Raw genomic sequence first — 17,884 nt, 5'->3', positions numbered from 1 at the left:
AGTGTCCTACTGTGCCTATACCCCCTGCTTCATCACGGTGTAGAATTGAAGAGTCACATTCAGTATGTTTCCGTATTTTCATCGAGTCAGAGTAGTTATTTCTAGTTATTTCTGAATACTTACTCAAAAATACTGAAAATATCCTGAATGTGACTCTTTAATTCTACGACGTGATGAAGCAGGAGGTATAGGCACAGTAGGACACTCTCCTCTAATTATTATCTACTCTTGATTCATGTAATATGTAGATTTGATAAACTACACTGTACATGTATGTTATTTTTCTGTTGTCAAAAAATATTTTGTTTCATATAGTGAGCAGTTTATGGACTGGAAGGCATATTAATCGGAATATTGTTTACTTTCCATTCACAAGTTCTAATGCTAATCCTTCACTGGAAGGATTCGTCAGGTTCTGGACATTTGTCATTGCATTTCAGGTAAATATGTACATATACATGTACATGTACATTTATGTCTACATGTACTTATAGATTGTAGCATGTAAGTATTATTATTAAAGAAGTACATGTACATGTATGTGCTTTCCTGGATTTAAAAAATAACTTACATGTATGTGTACATGTATATGCATATAGTTGTTGTTAAATTCTTAGTGCTAAAGCTGTCACACAAGCTATTCTATTCAGTTATTCAACTCTTGCAGTTATTTACTATGGTACATGTGTACATGTACAGTATGCAAGCATTTTGCTGCATGTACATGTATTTTAGTGATCAATTTGATTAAATGTACAGGTAATGTGATCAACTCTTGAAGCCATATACATTGTAAGTATATTGAAACTGAAAGTACATTTTGTAATCTATTTAATATTGTGATTCAACTAAATCAATTGTTAAGTATGATTATTATAATCAAGTTTTTGTGGCATTCAATGCACTAATGTGTGCATGTTTACGTACATGTACATGTATGTTTAAATACACATATGCATTACATGTACATGTATGTATGTCATATTGTTATGTACATGTAGGTTATTATACCAGTATCACTGTACATCACAATTGAGATAGTAAAGATATGTCAAGTCGTCTTCATTACATGGGACCTGGACATGTATCACGAGGAGACAGAGAGAGGAATCCAGTGTAAAGCTTTGAATATTACTGAAGACCTGGGGCAAATAGAACACGTGTTCACTGATAAGACTGGCACACTCACTGAGAATGAAATGATATTCAGATGCTGTACAATCAGTGGTAACAACTACCCTCATGGATTGGAATGTGAGGAGAATTAATTCTACATACATTTGTACATGTACTTGTGTTTTAATGTGCTCTATCATTTACATGTACATAGAGCAGGGTTTCCTACAGTATTTTGGCATAATATTCAGCTTCTTGTCAGTGAATTCAATTTTTAAAGTTGATAAAATATTTGACAAAATTAATATCCTGTACTGGTATTTAATTTTATTGAATATGGCATCGATAGTATTTTTATCACGTTTTGTGGTACATTTACATGTACTTGTTTTTATGTTTTATAGAAAGTTTGACAAAATTTTATTTGACAAAAATTTTGACTGACGAAAATTTGGAGCTATACGGTAGTTCCTGTGCTATGAGACCTGTGAACAGTACTTTTTTGAAAATGACTATCATTTTAATTTTTAATCGATGACTACAAAAATAACTAAAGACACTACAAAAAATAACTAAAGACACTACAAAAAATAACTAAAGACACTACAAAAATATCAATAATTAATAGTCAAACTGTCCATGGTTAGACAATGCACTTATTGGACCGTAGCAATCTGTGACTTCACAGGAATATTTTTAGAATCCAGACCAGGAGTCTGACCATGAAGATCAAATGTAATATTGACGTCCTTACGGAACACGAGGCAATGTGTGGATCCGCCAAAGTGAAACATCCCTATCTGTTGGCCTTTCTGTATGTGCTGCCCATCAAACACAGTAATCTCACAAGTTGACACCTCAGCCATTCCCACTGCAATGAAACACATGAGACCAATCTTTGGGTTGTCAGCCTCAATAAAGATGATCCCCCTGGTAGCAACTTCTGTTATATAGCCCTGAGAATTATTGGGCCCTGCTGGATCACCTTTCTCAGATTGAGCCTCAGAGTAGTAGCTTCCGTCTTGAACATATGCTTTAACAACCTTGCCATCAACTGGACTATGCCAACGATGATAGCTGAAAGCACTGAGAAAAGCTTGGTATACAGTCCCTCCTACAAACTCCTCTGCTAATGGATCATTAGCAAGCATGAAGTTGATGGAGTAAGGCTGTGCTTTGATCCAGAACCTGTCTCGGCGTCTCACATTTTTCTGAATCTTATATGGAGCAGATTCACAAGCATTTACTATGACTTGTGGATCATTAGGGGATGCAATGGGACGAATGCCTTTACGAAACTCCCGAGTAAAAAAATCATCCCAAGATTTGAAGCCATAGTGCGGTTGCGATGGATTACATACGTAATCTAAGACAAAATTCTGCATGTGAGCCATGGCATTACGTCCCAGCCAGCCATTTTTATCAGTAGTAAGGACATAGCAAGATTCTTCAGATTTAAGGAAGATGGCCCAGTGATTGAGGATATTTTTGAAATGAACATTAACTTTGTCATTCAAAAAGGCAGCAAACCCTCCTGTGGTTCCCATAGGCCAATTTAGAATAGCATTGATGGGAAAACCAACTAGTCCGGACTCGTTGAATTCTGGTGCTTTGGTCATGACTTGGTTTATCAGACGTAACATAAGGCGATAGTTTTTAACCTGCGGTTTACCGGTTGGATCTTTAGCTGGGATCTGTCGGAACATTTGGTGAAAGAACATGTTAACCTCAGAGTCGGTTTCTATCAGGACTTTAAGAGCTCTAACTGGTGGCTGTAATCCGACTATCTCAAGGCCTGCATCTGCAGCATCAACCTCATCAGTACCATCAGTGGAGTCTTTTCCATCAACTTCTTCGATGAGATCCTGGAGCCACTTGTTAAGGACGGCTTGATCAGATGGGAGCCATTTACCAACACAATATGGGATTGCTTTAGCTGCTTTATCCATAATAGATAGATTACCCTTAAAGAAGGATTAACAGATGTCCCTCTGATCATGAACGCTGCCAGCTTATATAGTCATGACTTTGAGATAGTACTGACTAACATCTAGTAGAGTTCCATTCACTTATTATTAACATAGTTTGTGGAATAGACGGGTGCTATATGATTGTAACCACATCCTTCCCAGGAGCCAGAAAGTATGGCTGTAGGGGACATAGCTTGAAAGCCATGATAAATAATTATAATAAATCACTGTCCTGTATCATAGATAATCTAATAGAGTATGAACTACTCTATATTGATAATATCAGTAGTCTAGAGTAAGTTATCGATAGTCCTAATAGATATCTGTGGTAAAGGACAGCATCCTTCCCCAGGAGCCAGAAAGTATGGCTGTGGGAGACAGCTTGAAAGCCATGATAAATAATTGTAATAAATCGCTTTCCTGTATCATAGATAATCTAATAGAGTATGAACTACTCTATATTGATAATATCAGTAGTCTAGAGTAAGCTATCGATAGTCCTAATAGATATCTGTGGTAAAGGACAGCATCCTTCCCAGGAGCCAGAAAGTATGGCTGTGGGAGACAGCTTGAAAGCCATGATAAATAATTGTAATAAATCGCTTTCCTGTATCATAGATAATCTAATACAGTATGAACTACTCTATATTGATAATATCAGTAGTCTAGAGTAAGTTATCAGTAGTCCTAATAGATATCTGTGGTAAAGGACAGTTTAGATCATCTCCTTCCAAAGTATTTCGACACTTAGCAGTAATAGAAAGTTTACTTACAGAAAAGTTATATCTACAATGTATATCAGCATGACACTGCATCTGGTGAAACAAATCCTCCTCGTCCACCTTTCATTTCTTCTAAATCTTTTGGTGGGATGATTTCGGAGCCATTTTTTGGAAAAAACCGTGTGCTATAGTACAGGGTATTTTTCAGAAATTGGCCCGTTTCTTTAAATGACCATAACTTGAAAAAATTTTAGTCTAACTTTCTACATAGCATAGGTACATGAATTTGTATCAGAAAATGTAATAGAAATGTAGGGTAATTTTCAGAGTCATTTTTTGAAAAAAAGTGTGGGCTATAGTACAGGGTATTTTTTAGAAATTGGCCTGAGCTGTTTTGTAAAATGGCCATAACTTAAAAATTTCTGTCAGAATCACCAAAAACTTTCTACGTAGCATAAGTACATCAATATGTATCAGAAAATGTAATAAAAATTTAGGGTGTTGAATTGCATTCACTTACCATCCTTTGTGGGAAACCCTGCATTAATAATACATGTATTAATATTAAATTAATCTCTATGTATTTTTTATTTCCTGTTCTAGTTGGTAGTGGTTTGATTGATACTCAATTGAGTTTAAATACAATGCTAGAAGGAACAGACTACCCTAATCACAAAGTTAGTCCACATCAGCACATACAATGTACTTACAGCAATCCCTATAGTCTAAGCTAATCCTTGATTCACAGTTAAAAAGAGAGCTTAGTCACCCAAAGTCATCATCTTCATTCCTCAATGACTTTTTTATTAATATGGCTGTGTGCAACACAGTGGTAGTTGCACAGCGTACCACGTCTACTGGGGGAAAGGATGGACCTCCTGAGATTATATATGAAGCTGAATCTTCTGATGAATATGCTCTAGTTGAAGTAAGAAAAGGATGTGCATGTATATGTACATGTACATTTATGCACAATGCATGTAATTGTATAGCATGCACTAGTGGATCCAGAAAAAAATTCCATTTCAATAAAGTGGTTGTGGCTCGTACATACATGTATACTGTATTAAGTTTAATTGAGGTCATTTTAATGCATGTACACTGTACAATATACGTGTACAGTAGTTCAAAATTTTTGATTAATAGCTTTTGTATTTTTTTGACTGTTCAACAAAAATGCATGTCCATGTAGCAGCCGGTACATGTACATTGTGTACATGTGTAGTTGCAAAATTAAATATATTGCCATAGTTCTTTAACTTTATATGTACATGTACATGTACATGTATATAGCTTGTTAGCCTTGTTATGCTTTATTGTACATGTAGGCTGCTCGTGCCTATGGGTATATACTGCTCTCCCGGTCTCCGACTCTCATTCGTCTTCAAACTCCTCATCAAGGGATCCTGGAGTTAGACCTACTTCATGTACTTGAGTTCAGTCCTGACAGAAAGAGAATGTCAGTCATTGTTAGGCTGAACACTGATGGAGAGGACCCTCAGATAGTGCTCTACACTAAAGGTGCTGATTCAGTGATATATGGTTTATTGGATTACAGTCTCTCTGAGGAGACTAGTGAGGTTACTCAAGACCTCCTTAACAAGTATGGAAGACTCGGCCTAAGGACACTCTGCTTGACCAAAAGAGTTAGTAATGATTACAAAATTATTATGCATGTAGTTGTACTGTACATGTACATGTATATACAGTTACATGTATACTTGTAAGTCCATTTCTGCTGAGTATTAATGCATGTATGCATATACTAAATGTATATTGTATGTAGTTATGCAAAGGCATATGATTTAAGAGCACATGAAATATTTTAGTCTTTGATACATTGTATTAACTTCGATTACAATTAATGAGAATAAAATGATCACGAAATAATTTCATGTTTGGTCTAAGTGATGAACTGGTTTGTTAAAGCCACTGATTATCATAGGCAGAACCATGTATGAGTATATTTTTTGAATTTGAATATAAACCATTTCAACTGTGATTGTTTGATTTATTTTCCATTAGGTTATTAGTGAGGATGAATACCAGGCTTGGGCTAAGTCACATCAAAAGGCTGAGAGGGATCTTAACAATAGGGACACATTATTGCAAGAATCCTATAGCAACATCGAGAAACATTTACAATTACTTGGTAAGAGCAGAAATGTACAGTATGTAGGAATATTATTGTTGCTGGTATATTTTGGTAATACATGTATTGCAGTATCGCTATTACATGTACATGTACATGTACATTTACATTCATTAACTCATATCATTATTACTATCAATTGGCTTTTAAGTCTGCATGATTATGACATGCATTTTGCATGTTTTAAAAGTCCAATTTTAATCAAAATCAGCTCAAACAGTTTACAATGTAGGTTAGAGTCAGCTAGCTTATAGATGTGTACATGACATACACATACATGTACATGTACAATGTAAATGTGAAGGTTTGTCTCTTAGACGAAATACGCATGTACATGTACACTTTGTGTATGTACTGTACTTTGCCCAGTTTTGAAGCAAGTTAAACTATTATGCTCATGTACATGTACATGTAATTATACTATACCTACATTGTATGTGTACATGACATGTAGCTCTTTGAAAAATAGAATTGCTACAAAATTTATGAGTCTCTTCTTTTTCTTTATTTCATTTCTTAGGAGCTACGGGTATAGAGGATAGATTACAAAGTGGTGTACCTGATACTATACAGGCACTGAGAGAGGCTGGTATCATTATATGGATACTAACTGGTGACAAGAAAGAAACTGCCATCAACATTGGCTATTCATCCAAACTACTTGAATATGATACTGAGATAGTATCGGTACATGCCCAGTCAGAGGTACACAATGATGAGTTACAATGTATAAATTACTAGTAATGCACCGATACCAATACGAATATCAGAAAAATATTGTTATCAGCCATATTAATGCAAATCGCACAAAATAATCAGCTAAATGTACATGTAGTTAATATTAGTTTTCTAAAAATACATGTAAGATAATAAATAGACAAGTGTAATATTGTATATGTATTTTTTTGTCCGTAGGAACAGTGCCTCAGTACATTGACTGCGATATATCAAGACAGATGCAAGGGAGATGCCAGAGGCTTTGCTACCGAAAGTGGTTCTTCAAGTTATATGTCACATACTGTAGATATGTTTAGGAACCAGTGGTTTAAGCTTAAGAATTTGTCTCGTTCGGAGCCTAAGGGTCCACCACTCTCCTCCTCCTCCTCCTCTTCAAAGGCAATAGTCATTGATGGAGATACACTAGCTCTTGCCTTGCATGATTCTTCTCGTAAATTATTTGTTTCGATTTGTAAAGAGTTTGATACTGTGATATGCTGTAGAGCTACTCCTTTACAAAAGGTCTGTATTTAATAATCTTGTTATTGATCTGATTGCCACAACAGAAACGTATTTAAGCTTGACATGTTGTACATGTAAATGTACATGTACATGTATATGTACATGTACTTGAATTTGTGTAATGAAGCTTCATCATTTAGAGCACAATTATAATCATTCACTTTTATACCTCTGTGCTTATTTTATTTTTTTACTTGTGCATGCAGTGCCGCCAATACTATAAGGCCTCATTTACATAATTACATGTATTTTGGCCTAATTTGCATCCTTTCTTGCTATTACATGTACATGTACTGTTTTTAGATGTTTACACTAATCAGGCACCTGCGTTTTCATTAGAATTTATCATTTTGTCTATAGAAGTATCCATTTTAGTATTCGTTTTTTGGATTTGATATGCGTTTTCTTGTGTTTTAGTGTAAATGAGACCTTTATTCGACCAAAAATAATATCCCTTTTAATTTAGAACGTAGTCGTGTAACCGTGGCCTAAACCTTAATAGTTGCATTAATGCAGTGTGGTTTTGAAAATAAGTATTATTATTCTACATAGGCTGGTGTGGTGCAGTTATACAAGGAATCTGGAGTGATGACACTAGCTATTGGTGATGGAGCTAATGATGTTAGCATGATACAGCAAGCTAATGTTGGAATAGGAATCGCTGGCAAAGAAGGAATGCAGGTAATAGCTTTAAATCAATTTTATTTCAGGTTCTTGTACTATTGATCACTGCATGTACAGCATTATAATTAAATAATGTACTACACTTTTGATTTTGCAATAATGTTGATAATCACAGCCAGCAGGAAGTTACAATCTATAAAAATTTAAAGCCAGTAAATCTCCGATTTTAATTTTTTCAAACAGACTTACATGTATAGTATTATGACAATACTGCCATTAGTCTTTATAATACTTAAGACTCAGTATATACATTTGTACACTGTGATGTACAATTGTACATGCATGCATATAGTACATGTCCATAATGTACATGTACATTAATTTCCTTTTTTACAATGTACTTCTACATGTATGTTTAGGCAGTATTGGCTAGTGATTTTAACATGGCACGGTTTTCTTATCTAAAGAAGTTGCTCCTGGTTCATGGTCACTGGTGTTATACAAGATTAGCAAATTTAATTCTTTACTTTTTCTACAAAAACGTGGTATGAATATTTACGTATTTGTTGTTTTCATGACAATGTTCTTGCTGTACATGTACGTTGTAATGGGCACAGAATACTTTTTAAAAAGCAATAAAGCCCTTTTTCAACATGCATTTACAATGCCCTTCTAAATCTTTCAATTCTGAAAAGCATAATACTGTATACATGTACAGTAGCTAGAAAATTTTCTGGCCCAAATACATTTTTTTGTTTGCATTTTACGAATTGCCATCAAATAGTTTTTGTGGATTTTATTTTTGCAAATTCACCATGCCTTTTAATTTAAATAGGCGAATAAATAATATTGTGTACCAAAATTTTAAGGATTAAATTTCTGCAATTTTTCAAAATCTGAAAAATTAGCAGAAATTTTGGGCCACAGAAATTTCTAGCTATACGGTAATACATTATAATTTTAACCAAAAAGAATTAACTTTCTACTGGGAGTACATGTACATGTACATGTACATGTAGTTGTGGGAGAGCCCTGCTGTATGGAGGAGGGCCTTTAAATGTTTTACATTCCCCTAGTTACATGTATATGTATTTTACTTCATCTCTCTTTCACTTGTAGATGTACTCCGTTTTATTATTTTGGTTTCAAATTTTTAACGGATTCTCAGGCTCTGTTCCTATTGATGGCGTCAACCTACAGATTTATAACCTTGTCTATACTTCACTTCCTGTCATGGTAGCAGGTACTGCTGATCAGGATGTCAAAGCCACTACTCTGCTCTCTGACAGTTCACTCTACAATGGAGGGAGATGCTCGCGAGTGTACACAAGATCTAAGTACTGGCTTATAATGTTGGAAGCTTTTTATCAGAGTGCTGTTGTGTTTTTTATACCTTATGCTGCGTTGTATGGAGGGGCTATTGGCCTTGTGGAGTTTGGTTTCATCATCAATACAATTGTTGTCATTGTTGCTAGTCTTCATTTGGCCATTGAGACTCTCCACTGGACCTGGATACATCATTTCTTTCTGTGGGGCAGTTGCTTGGTCCTGTTTGTGTTCAATTACGTTTATTGTGCAATCAATTCACAGCAGAGATTTTTGGACACTTACTTTATTATGCAAGTCATATCAACCTTCCCTTCATTTTGGTTTTTGCTGATACTCACACCAATGGTGGCACTTCTACCAAGGTCAGTATTATTATTTATTTATTATTATTTACAGTGCATTATTTCAGACACCATTCAGGCATATACTTATTACAAAAATTATTATCATTTCAGAGGTTACCTCTAAAATGTTAGTTATGTGGTGTGGTGTCCTTATTATATAGAGGTTTCACAATCCGTAGTGTGTTGCTATGCAATCTACTAACAAAATAAATAAATGAGAAATTTGAGTCTGTACTGTACAAATGTTATTTTTAAAATTAAATTTAACCATCATTGTATGTGTCTTTACAATTTCTTTATTTTAACTTTTAGGCTTGTTGGCAAGGTACTCCATCAAGATTTATTTCCTGATACTGTCATGAAAGCAAGGAAGGACGAAAAAAAGAAAGCCAAGAGTATGCCCATTAAAGAAGATTCAGCTTCTGGCCTTTTTGAGGCAGAAATTTCAAATCATCAGGTGACACCATCTTAGTTATGCTATTGCTATCATTTTTAATTATTATTTTTAGTTTTAAATATTTACTACATGTATATACTTTTAATAACAATGAGACAATCTTAATTGTAGGCGCAGAGGCAATAAGAATTGGCCCAAGTGCATACCTACATGTACATGTACATATTGTATATCTACATGTACTACAGGATAGAGATACATGTACATGTACATGTGCATGTACGTGGATTATTAGTTTTCGGCCATTGTAAAATTTTATTGTGAGAATTACAAGTACATGTACACAATGTATGTGTTGGAGTATGTGTTGGTGTACTGATTCATGTCTATGAAATTCACTTCTTTTTCTTTCCACCTTTTCCTCCATCAGTCTCTGCCTCCAGAATATTCAGTCTATCGGTTAGTCTTTTGTCACTCTTGCTGAGCTCTTTTTCAACTGTAACCTACATGTAGTAATTATAATGTGCTTGGTAAAGACAATTATGGCCATTCATGGGATAATTACACGTACATTTGTACACAGGTACTCTAACTCTGGTTCTGCCTGTGTGGTCAAGGGGAACCACTTTGTCACTTAGACTAACTACCATAGGGCACCTTTTTTCGAGGGCTACTGATTTAGTGGATATATAATTCGCTGTATTAAATTTCGCCATTTTTATCCCCAATTCGAATTTTCCACGCCCATAAAATTAATTCGAGAAATTTTTCTACACGAAAAGCAACAAAATCTGCAAAATATATAGCCCTTGAAAAAATGGTGCCCTACGATATGATGCATAAACATGCTATTATAGTCAATTAGTACTGTATACACATGTAAGAAGAGTCAAAGTACATGTATAGTCTCCAACCATTCTTATTACTGCATGGTTATTGTATCATTATTTTTACATGTAAATTAATGGGGCCAGACTTACTTTCATTTCATTAAGTCGTTCTGTTAGTGTTTGTGATATTAAATCTTTAAGTTGTTTTAAGTCATCAGGAATTTCATCTGGTTCTTCTACAATAGTTGCTTCCTCTTCTGTTGTTTCAGCTATGACAAAGTACCAGTAATTATGATGGCTACATATACAATTATTTTGACAATAATACCTTGTTCTTTTTGTTCAATTTCTTCTTCACTCTTAGCTGTATTTATTTTTCCAGCCTCTTCTTGTGATGAAATTGGGTCCACTTCTGCTTCCTTTTGTTCTCCATCTCTATCATAAGATATACTTAAATCAAGGAGGACGCGTTTGGTGAATGCATATTTGTACATCTTGTAGTGTTTAAAGTATGTCTCTAGCAAGTACTCTGTTGTAAGCTTCACTTGGTGAAGACTAAATAAGCATATACTGTATGGTGGCCTGAAGACACTGTGCTTTATGATGAAATCTTTCATCAGTTGATGACACTCCTCAATGTTGTTGTATGGTGTTGAGATACAGAGTAGATGTAGTGTTTTTAATATAGTAAAGAGGGCAGTGAGCTGTTCTGGACTGAATTTGTTCTTTCTACAGAACAGAATCAGATTGTAGAAAAGATCTGTTGTGATTTTGATCCTCATTTCTCCTTCTGTTCCCAGTAAGTTATATAGAAGGCCCCCTGTATGATTGTATATGGTTCCATTGGTTGTCTTTGCATCTAACAGTTTCTCCGCATTTGTATAGTCCAGATCTTCCCATGTACATATGCGAGGAGTAAACAAAGTGGACATTATTTGAGCCTTTGACTTCACTTGCTTAGTTGCTATGTCAACGGGTATCTTTGGGCGTGGCTAGACGATGTGACCACACCCTCGTAGGTTCGTATTATTTTGGTTCATCCTACTGTCCTTTCTAGGACATGATTAAGAAGTTATAGCAGGTTAAGCTCTTGCTCTCCACTTTCTTTTATTTTTATTATGTAGGGCTAGCTTTGAGAAGGCAGGTGGGGCTAGTCTGGCTTGCCAGACCTGGGGCATTTGTCGAATTCTTTTTTTGCAAAGGTACACTAATTATAATTTATTATAAGAAAATGAAAATACTTCACAGCTAGAAATATTGCATGTTTTATTCTGAGTGTACTTAATGACATGTCAATTCACCAAATTTCAAATGTTTCTAAATTATATATAACTCCTTTCCAGCTCAGTACTGAAGGTACAATAAAACTTTTTTCAGAAAAAATATGGAATTAGTTGAATTACTCATGCAGAATCCTTGTCAACATCAAACCTAATACTGATTGATTTATTTAAATGCAAAATTTATGTGCAGCATTTTGATATGCATATACTGATGTTACATCAGTATATGCAAAATGCTGCACATAAATTTTGCATTTAAATAAATCAATCAGTATTAAGATTGTTGCTGATAAGGATTCTGCAGGAGCGATTCAACTAATTCCATATTCAACTAATTCCATATTTTTTCTGAGTGATATCACAGCTATTATTTATGGCCAGCAAGAGTGGATAATTATTTATTATTGGTCAGTTGTATATAGTTTACCATAATGCAAAACATACATGTACAAGAAAATATTAAATACTTTATCATTTTGCTCTTAGAGTAGACATTTTTGCCAAGAGTTTGTCATAATTGCCTTATTATGGTCACATGGACTCTATCCTATCTTTTTGTTTTGTGTCGTGCCTACATTTATAAAAATTATTGTGCACTGCATTCTGTATAGTCTCATGAGCTGAGAGAAGAGAGAATTCTGGCATACATGTTGACTTCTGCTTGTTCTCCTGGAATGTGGAAGTCATGTGGACGTGCAATGGAAGCCATGTGAACAACGGTTATGTCCAGTTACACATGATACAACGTAACTGAGTAAGATGGAATGCCTACATTGGCTGTGCTAAACTGTGGTAACTGCCTAGTCTCTTTTATTAACTATAATATAATTAACTATAATAACCACACATCCTCCATATAAATAATCCTGCAATCATCTAATTCTTCAGTTGTAGTCTTCACTCGTTCGTTCTCTCAAGTTCTCTTCAGTTCTTCTACAATTTGTACATTGGATAGTACTTCAGTTCCATTGGATAGTACTTCAGTTCCATTGGTAGCGTGAGCTACATTGTTCATTCATTTCTTATTGTTTGATTCTATATTGCTTGATTCTATATTATATGCTTCTTTGTATAGTTATCAGTTGTGAATTTCTTATTCTCTTTCTTCCTTTATTCCTACAGTGTGTGTTATCCTTCTTTGTTCATTCCTACTCTTCTTTATTTTTATTGTGTATGTCCTTCTGTCTGTCTCTGTTTTCTTATTGTTTGTAACTGTTTTTATTTTATTGGTTTTGAGACTAGGCAAATATACAACATAAACTTACTCTCTTAGGAGATAGACGTGTTAATTTGTGTCCAGAATAGAATGCCATTTCTTTCTACCCAATATCATCTCTGGACTGATGTAGACTATTTGAAAGCCTCCGTCCCCCCTTCATTGCCTCCTCCTCACTCGACTTGTCATACATGTATGTGTCACTGGTGCATGCTGCTCCTACATTTTGTTCCTGGCAACTCCTCACTTGATCTTTCATTAAACTGTTTAATGGAAATATTACAATTACAATGCTGTGACCAGGAGTTTCCTTCCTCAAGGAATCAAACACCTTAGAGGTAGGATGACGAAACAGTCACTCCTCTTAAACCCTATAGGAAGGCAGGCAAAAATGTCCTTTCCTTTACAGAAGAAAAGAACAGCCTGCTTCTCTTGATCTTACAATAATGGATAACCACAAGATAAGGTAGCATCATGATTACAAAGTTCCAGAGCTTTGTCATCAAGGTGGTCCATCATTTTCTTTATGTAATAGTCATATAATAGTAATGACGATTGTAGTGATGAATATTACATGGTACAATCTGATTGTCCTGGCCTATACGAATGAGCTTTGAGAACAAGCAGAAGTTGACATGTATACATGTCAAATTTTGCTTGTACTCCTCTCCTCCCCCAATCAGGAGTTGGCCCACGAGACTAATACTGTAAGCTTTGGAGAAAAGTTGACATTAAATCACATCTAAGTGTGATGTTTAAATTAACTTATGGCATCCTGATTATAGCCTCAGTAAATGGTTGGTTAACACTTATTTTGCATTGCTCTCACGTAGGTATTGCAAAGTTTTGTAAGTGGCAACATGCAGAATTAGTTACAATGATTAGCTACTATGCTTCTCAAGTCATATGTTGGCAATTAAATGAGATGGATTTTATCATGGATTTTATAATTCTATGCATCTGTCAGTCTGATGGACTATTATAAGAAGGCAAGTATGTTGTGAGGCTCACTAATTCTTTCTTTAGTTAAATTTAGACTCAGTTTTGCACAGTGAATGAATAGTCAGCCATTTACATGATGCAGGCCTTATAATGGGTATCACAGGGTTCCTTGATAAATTTATTTTATTAAATTAACTCTCTAAGCATTCATTATGACTTGATTCACCAAACAATATAAATGAAACTAATCAGTAATTATACTAAACCTAAAGTGTTAAGTAACTTTAATGCTACATGATCACTTGGTACATACTGAGCAAGTAACTGCCTTTGATCCATCATAGGGCCCACAAGGCAGCCCGTTACCGCAAACAACTACAACAAAACTGAAAATTGCTCCGGTTGCATCACTCTGAGTACCAGGAATGGTATCTGGAAGCGAATCAACACATTCATACTTCATATTTTGAACATAGCCAGAAGGGCTTGTCATCAAGTAACCATAGTACTCTCTTGTCCAATCCTCATGACATGAAGTTTTGCCTGGGACCATGACTAAAGATGATCTCCTCTGTGAATGACAGACTGCACATGGAACATTTTTAAGGTTTGTAGCACCAGTAAATACTTGATTGTTTGTCATAAACTCAGATCCATATAAGTATGATGTGACAGAGATTTTTGTATCATTCAGATATTGTGGATCTTTCGGTGCACAAAGATAGTTTGCACCATTGCCTGGTCGATTATGAGGCCCACCTGCAGCATATCCATTATAAAGCATCACAGCTCCATTTGATGGGCAGGTGAGTTTACCCCATCTGACATACACAGCACCAGCTTCAGCATCATTCTCTTCTTCAGGTGGGACAACAACTGTGATGTCTTTTGCTTTAGTTATACCTTGAGCTCTACCTGCATTAAGTATTTATAAAAGAACTGTCAATTAGCTAGCTACCTTGCAATATGTTCTTCGTAAAGCATACAAAGATGAAAAGGAACACTAGTCTTCCCATTTTAACTTTATGTGGGAAAAGATGTATATTAACACTAGTAACTTCTTTTTATGTACAGCTAGCTACGATTTCCTGAATCACCTTGCATATAAAAATCATTACAGTTTAATTTAAATCAAATTAGATATACTTGCTTTTGTAATTTTTTGTAATGTAAATTATACACAATCTATAAATAAACACAACCCATGCAGTCTAATTGATATTGATTATCAAGTTAATGCTCTAATTTATAAGCAATTACCTACCTTGTTTGTTGTTTTAATTTCTCGTTAGCTAATTCATGTTATTTCAGTGGTTTTGATTCATTAATTAATTTATACATGCCAAGTTCACCATTGTTACAACCACAGCTGATGTTACAAAACTTTTAATAATTATTTATAATTATATTTTTTAATAAACCAATCTAATTGCAGATTATTGTTCTAAGAAATATGATAATATCTGAGTGTCTAACAAAAATTCCTATGATCTAATATTAGTTTATAGTTTCTGTATCATTTTGTACAAATTACACACGAAACAGCTTTTCCTGCCTGGTAAGGACCACATGGTAGTCCCCTATTGCATTGTCTCAAAGCTACAAAGTAGAACAAAGCACCATTAGTATCTTGTGATGTCCCAGGGATGCCATCAGGATCAAAATCAAGGCATTCATAAGCAACATTTCTCTGATGATTATATTTTTCTGCTGTCAAATACCCATAGTATTCACGATTCCAACCTGCTGGACAATTAACCATTGTAGGAATCATAAGTGCAGTAGACTTGGTTGGAGCATTGCACACTACACATGGTACATTGTAATCATGAACATTTGTGGCAAAAATTTTTGAATCATATGGCTGGTATTCAGCACCATACAAAAGAGATCTAGTTCTAGGTGCAGCGGAACTCAGATATTCAGGATCTGTAGGCATGCAGAGGTAGTTAGCACCATTTCCTTTCTGATTAAAGAATCCACCTGCAGCATATCCAGAATATACTAGGTTGCTGCCAGACGGGCAGCAAGCCTTTCCCCATCGAGTGAAGCTAACACCCCTACCTTCCATTGAAACATGACGTGGGATTGTAATAGTAATGCTTCGAGTGTCTTTAGCAGTTTCTGCAACTGCAATCATATAATTAATATAAGTGTAAATTAATGAAAAATACCTGATAGAGTGCTGCTAGCATTGTTAAATGTGATGACAAAGACACATACTAAAAGGAGAGCCTTGGTACACATTTTAGTGCTTAAACTCATGTGTATTGCTTGAGAATAAGAAAGTGCTTTATATTTATGCCATGTAATTACTTCCTTCCTTTGGCTAATTATGATGACTCAATATCAAGAGTATATAATCTTGATATTGAGTATTGAGTCATCATATTAGTGAGGGTTTTTTAATACTGTTGATATTATGTAAAATATAGTCACATGCACACTCATGTATATATTAGGATGTGCATGCATGGATGCATGATTGTTGGCATAAATATTAACATTTCAATATTTTGCTGCATAAGATTAAATCTATGCTCCAAATAATTTTAACCAAGCTTAGTTTATTATTCATGCACATTCACTTTCATTTCTATTGTTAAATAATGTAATTATTAAATAATTATTTGCAAAAATCTACTGAAAAATATTTTAACTATCTTGGCTATTATCAAAATGTTTCATGTAGAAATGTTATTCACTTAGTACACACAGCACAAGTGAGAGCCTGCTGATTAACATATGGACCACATGGAAGCCCATGATTTTCACACCTTGCTTCAGTAAAGTAGAACAAAGTACCGTCATGATTAGGTGTTGTATTATCAATGCCAATAGCATCAACATCAACACACTCATAGTATTGATTGTTGACATGGTCACGGAATGATGTCATTAGATATCCATAGTATTCTCTAGTCCACGATTCTGGACAAGATATTTTAGCTGGTATCATAAGCTTAGCTGTTTTTTGAGGTGCAAAACAAACTGCACAAGGAACATTTTTGTTTTGCAAATCTTTTCTAAATATAGCTTTGCCTGGAGCATGTGTTTCATATTCTGCCCCGTCTAGATAAGATACGGCCCATGCAGGATCTATTTTTTCATTACTCGGGTATTGTGGTTCGGTAGGCAAACAAAGACGACTAGCAGCAGATCCCCACTCATTATAAAATGGGCCAGCTACGTAGCCCACATAAATTGATCTTGCTGGTGAAGGACAGCATGACCTTCCCCATCTGATGTATGTCACTCCACCTCCTTGAGTAGGTCCTCGTGGGATTTTGATTGTAACACTTTGATTTTTATCTGTTTGATCTAAATATCAATCAAAGGCATCACAATTAAGTATGATATTTGGTTTAGGTATAACCTTACAAGACACAAAAGATATATCTTGCCCAAGGTTTGTTGAAACTAAAATAAATATTATTTATAGTAATTCATAGTTTTAAAATGTAAGATTGATTTACCTGAGTCAGAAGAGCAATAATTGCATTTTATTAACATTACCAGGAAGCAAGAAAGTAGAATAGACCTTAGGAAATCCATTGCATGCAATGTGAATTAAAGGTAACCAATGATGTATGTGTAAAAAATTTCTTCCTTATAAAGTACATAATACTTCCTGTCATGCACATCCTGTTATAATGTCACTCAGCTGTGAGTTGCGACACATTATGGTCATTGTATAGTTATAGTATCAGAACTTATAAC

General features: G+C 34.8%; 5 protein-coding genes and 1 long non-coding RNA gene across 6 annotated transcripts in view; 2 read left to right on the top strand and 4 right to left on the bottom strand.

Moving 5' to 3' along the window:
• LOC100640697 (probable phospholipid-transporting ATPase VD) overlaps positions 1-10,061 on the top strand; it is a 13,276-nt gene extending 3,215 nt beyond the window's left edge. Inside the window, exons 6-17 of the mRNA XM_011411235.2 lie at positions 316-440; positions 1,002-1,254; positions 4,412-4,485; positions 4,533-4,736; positions 5,137-5,454; positions 5,834-5,960; positions 6,481-6,665; positions 6,876-7,199; positions 7,752-7,880; positions 8,243-8,368; positions 8,943-9,514; positions 9,809-10,061. Coding sequence (XP_011409537.2) covers positions 316-440; positions 1,002-1,254; positions 4,412-4,485; positions 4,533-4,736; positions 5,137-5,454; positions 5,834-5,960; positions 6,481-6,665; positions 6,876-7,199; positions 7,752-7,880; positions 8,243-8,368; positions 8,943-9,514; positions 9,809-9,968 — 2,597 coding nt within the window. The 3' untranslated portion in view covers positions 9,969-10,061. The remainder of the gene's footprint in view (positions 1-315; positions 441-1,001; positions 1,255-4,411; positions 4,486-4,532; positions 4,737-5,136; positions 5,455-5,833; positions 5,961-6,480; positions 6,666-6,875; positions 7,200-7,751; positions 7,881-8,242; positions 8,369-8,942; positions 9,515-9,808) is intronic.
• On the bottom strand, positions 10,028-11,671 carry LOC105316391 (coiled-coil domain-containing protein 189-like). The gene is made up of 3 exons (XM_011411234.2): positions 11,052-11,671; positions 10,874-10,992; positions 10,028-10,396 (listed from the first exon to the last, which is right to left on the bottom strand). Exons 1-3 carry the CDS (start codon positions 11,653-11,655, stop codon positions 10,289-10,291), a joined length of 831 nt encoding a protein of 276 aa, XP_011409536.1. The 5' UTR covers positions 11,656-11,671; the 3' UTR covers positions 10,028-10,288.
• Positions 11,672-11,720: 49 nt separating this feature from the next.
• LOC109588439 (uncharacterized) lies at positions 11,721-13,270 on the top strand. Its single transcript, XR_002188158.1, has 3 exons — positions 11,721-11,804; positions 11,848-11,925; positions 12,618-13,270. It is a non-coding gene; the product is annotated as an uncharacterized LOC109588439 (long non-coding RNA).
• Positions 13,271-14,355: 1,085 nt separating this feature from the next.
• LOC109588424 (short-chain collagen C4-like) lies at positions 14,356-15,281 on the bottom strand. The gene is made up of 2 exons (XM_020004597.1): positions 15,123-15,281; positions 14,356-15,079 (listed from the first exon to the last, which is right to left on the bottom strand). Exons 1-2 carry the CDS (start codon positions 15,178-15,180, stop codon positions 14,463-14,465), a joined length of 675 nt encoding a protein of 224 aa, XP_019860156.1. The 5' UTR covers positions 15,181-15,281; the 3' UTR covers positions 14,356-14,462.
• Positions 15,282-15,502: 221 nt separating this feature from the next.
• On the bottom strand, positions 15,503-16,428 carry LOC100640570 (short-chain collagen C4-like). Its single transcript, XM_020004590.1, has 2 exons — positions 16,339-16,428; positions 15,503-16,294 (listed from the first exon to the last, which is right to left on the bottom strand). Exons 1-2 carry the CDS (start codon positions 16,409-16,411, stop codon positions 15,681-15,683), a joined length of 687 nt encoding a protein of 228 aa, XP_019860149.1. The 5' UTR covers positions 16,412-16,428; the 3' UTR covers positions 15,503-15,680.
• Positions 16,429-16,805: 377 nt separating this feature from the next.
• On the bottom strand, positions 16,806-17,780 carry LOC105316382 (uncharacterized). The gene is made up of 3 exons (XM_011411222.2): positions 17,641-17,780; positions 17,546-17,584; positions 16,806-17,485 (listed from the first exon to the last, which is right to left on the bottom strand). The coding sequence occupies exons 1-3, from the start codon at positions 17,717-17,719 to the stop codon at positions 16,866-16,868; spliced, it is 738 nt and encodes a 245-aa protein (XP_011409524.2). The 5' UTR covers positions 17,720-17,780; the 3' UTR covers positions 16,806-16,865.
• Positions 17,781-17,884: the final 104 nt, after the last annotated feature.

Source organism: Amphimedon queenslandica, unplaced genomic scaffold, assembly GCF_000090795.2.
Source record: "Amphimedon queenslandica unplaced genomic scaffold, v1.1 AMPQUscaffold_13512, whole genome shotgun sequence".
Lineage (NCBI taxonomy): Eukaryota > Metazoa > Porifera > Demospongiae > Haplosclerida > Niphatidae > Amphimedon > Amphimedon queenslandica.
Note: the sequence above shows the minus strand (reverse complement) of the source record. Positions and strands in the feature narration are given on the sequence as shown.

Coding starts and splice junctions, on each gene's coding strand:
- LOC100640570 (XM_020004590.1), bottom strand. CDS start 16,411: ATGTGTACCAAGGCTCTCCTTTTAGTATGTGTCTTTGTCATCACATTT. Junction 16,295..16,338: donor TGCTAGCAGCACTCTATCAG/GTATTTTTCATT, acceptor ATATGATTGCAG/TTGCAGAAACTGCTAAAGAC.
- LOC109588424 (XM_020004597.1), bottom strand. CDS start 15,180: ATGGGAAGACTAGTGTTCCTTTTCATCTTTGTATGCTTTACGAAGAAC. Junction 15,080..15,122: donor TACGAAGAACATATTGCAAG/GTAGCTAGCTAA, acceptor TACTTAATGCAG/GTAGAGCTCAAGGTATAACT.
- LOC105316391 (XM_011411234.2), bottom strand. CDS start 11,655: ATGTCCACTTTGTTTACTCCTCGCATATGTACATGGGAAGATCTGGAC. Junction 10,993..11,051: donor AATTGAACAAAAAGAACAAG/GTATTATTGTCA, acceptor ACTTTGTCATAG/CTGAAACAACAGAAGAGGAA. Junction 10,397..10,873: donor AACGACTTAATGAAATGAAA/GTAAGTCTGGCC, acceptor TACTACATGTAG/GTTACAGTTGAAAAAGAGCT.
- LOC105316382 (XM_011411222.2), bottom strand. CDS start 17,719: ATGGATTTCCTAAGGTCTATTCTACTTTCTTGCTTCCTGGTAATGTTA. Junction 17,585..17,640: donor TTATTGCTCTTCTGACTCAG/GTAAATCAATCT, acceptor TATTTATTTTAG/TTTCAACAAACCTTGGGCAA. Junction 17,486..17,545: donor AGATATATCTTTTGTGTCTT/GTAAGGTTATAC, acceptor ATTGATATTTAG/ATCAAACAGATAAAAATCAA.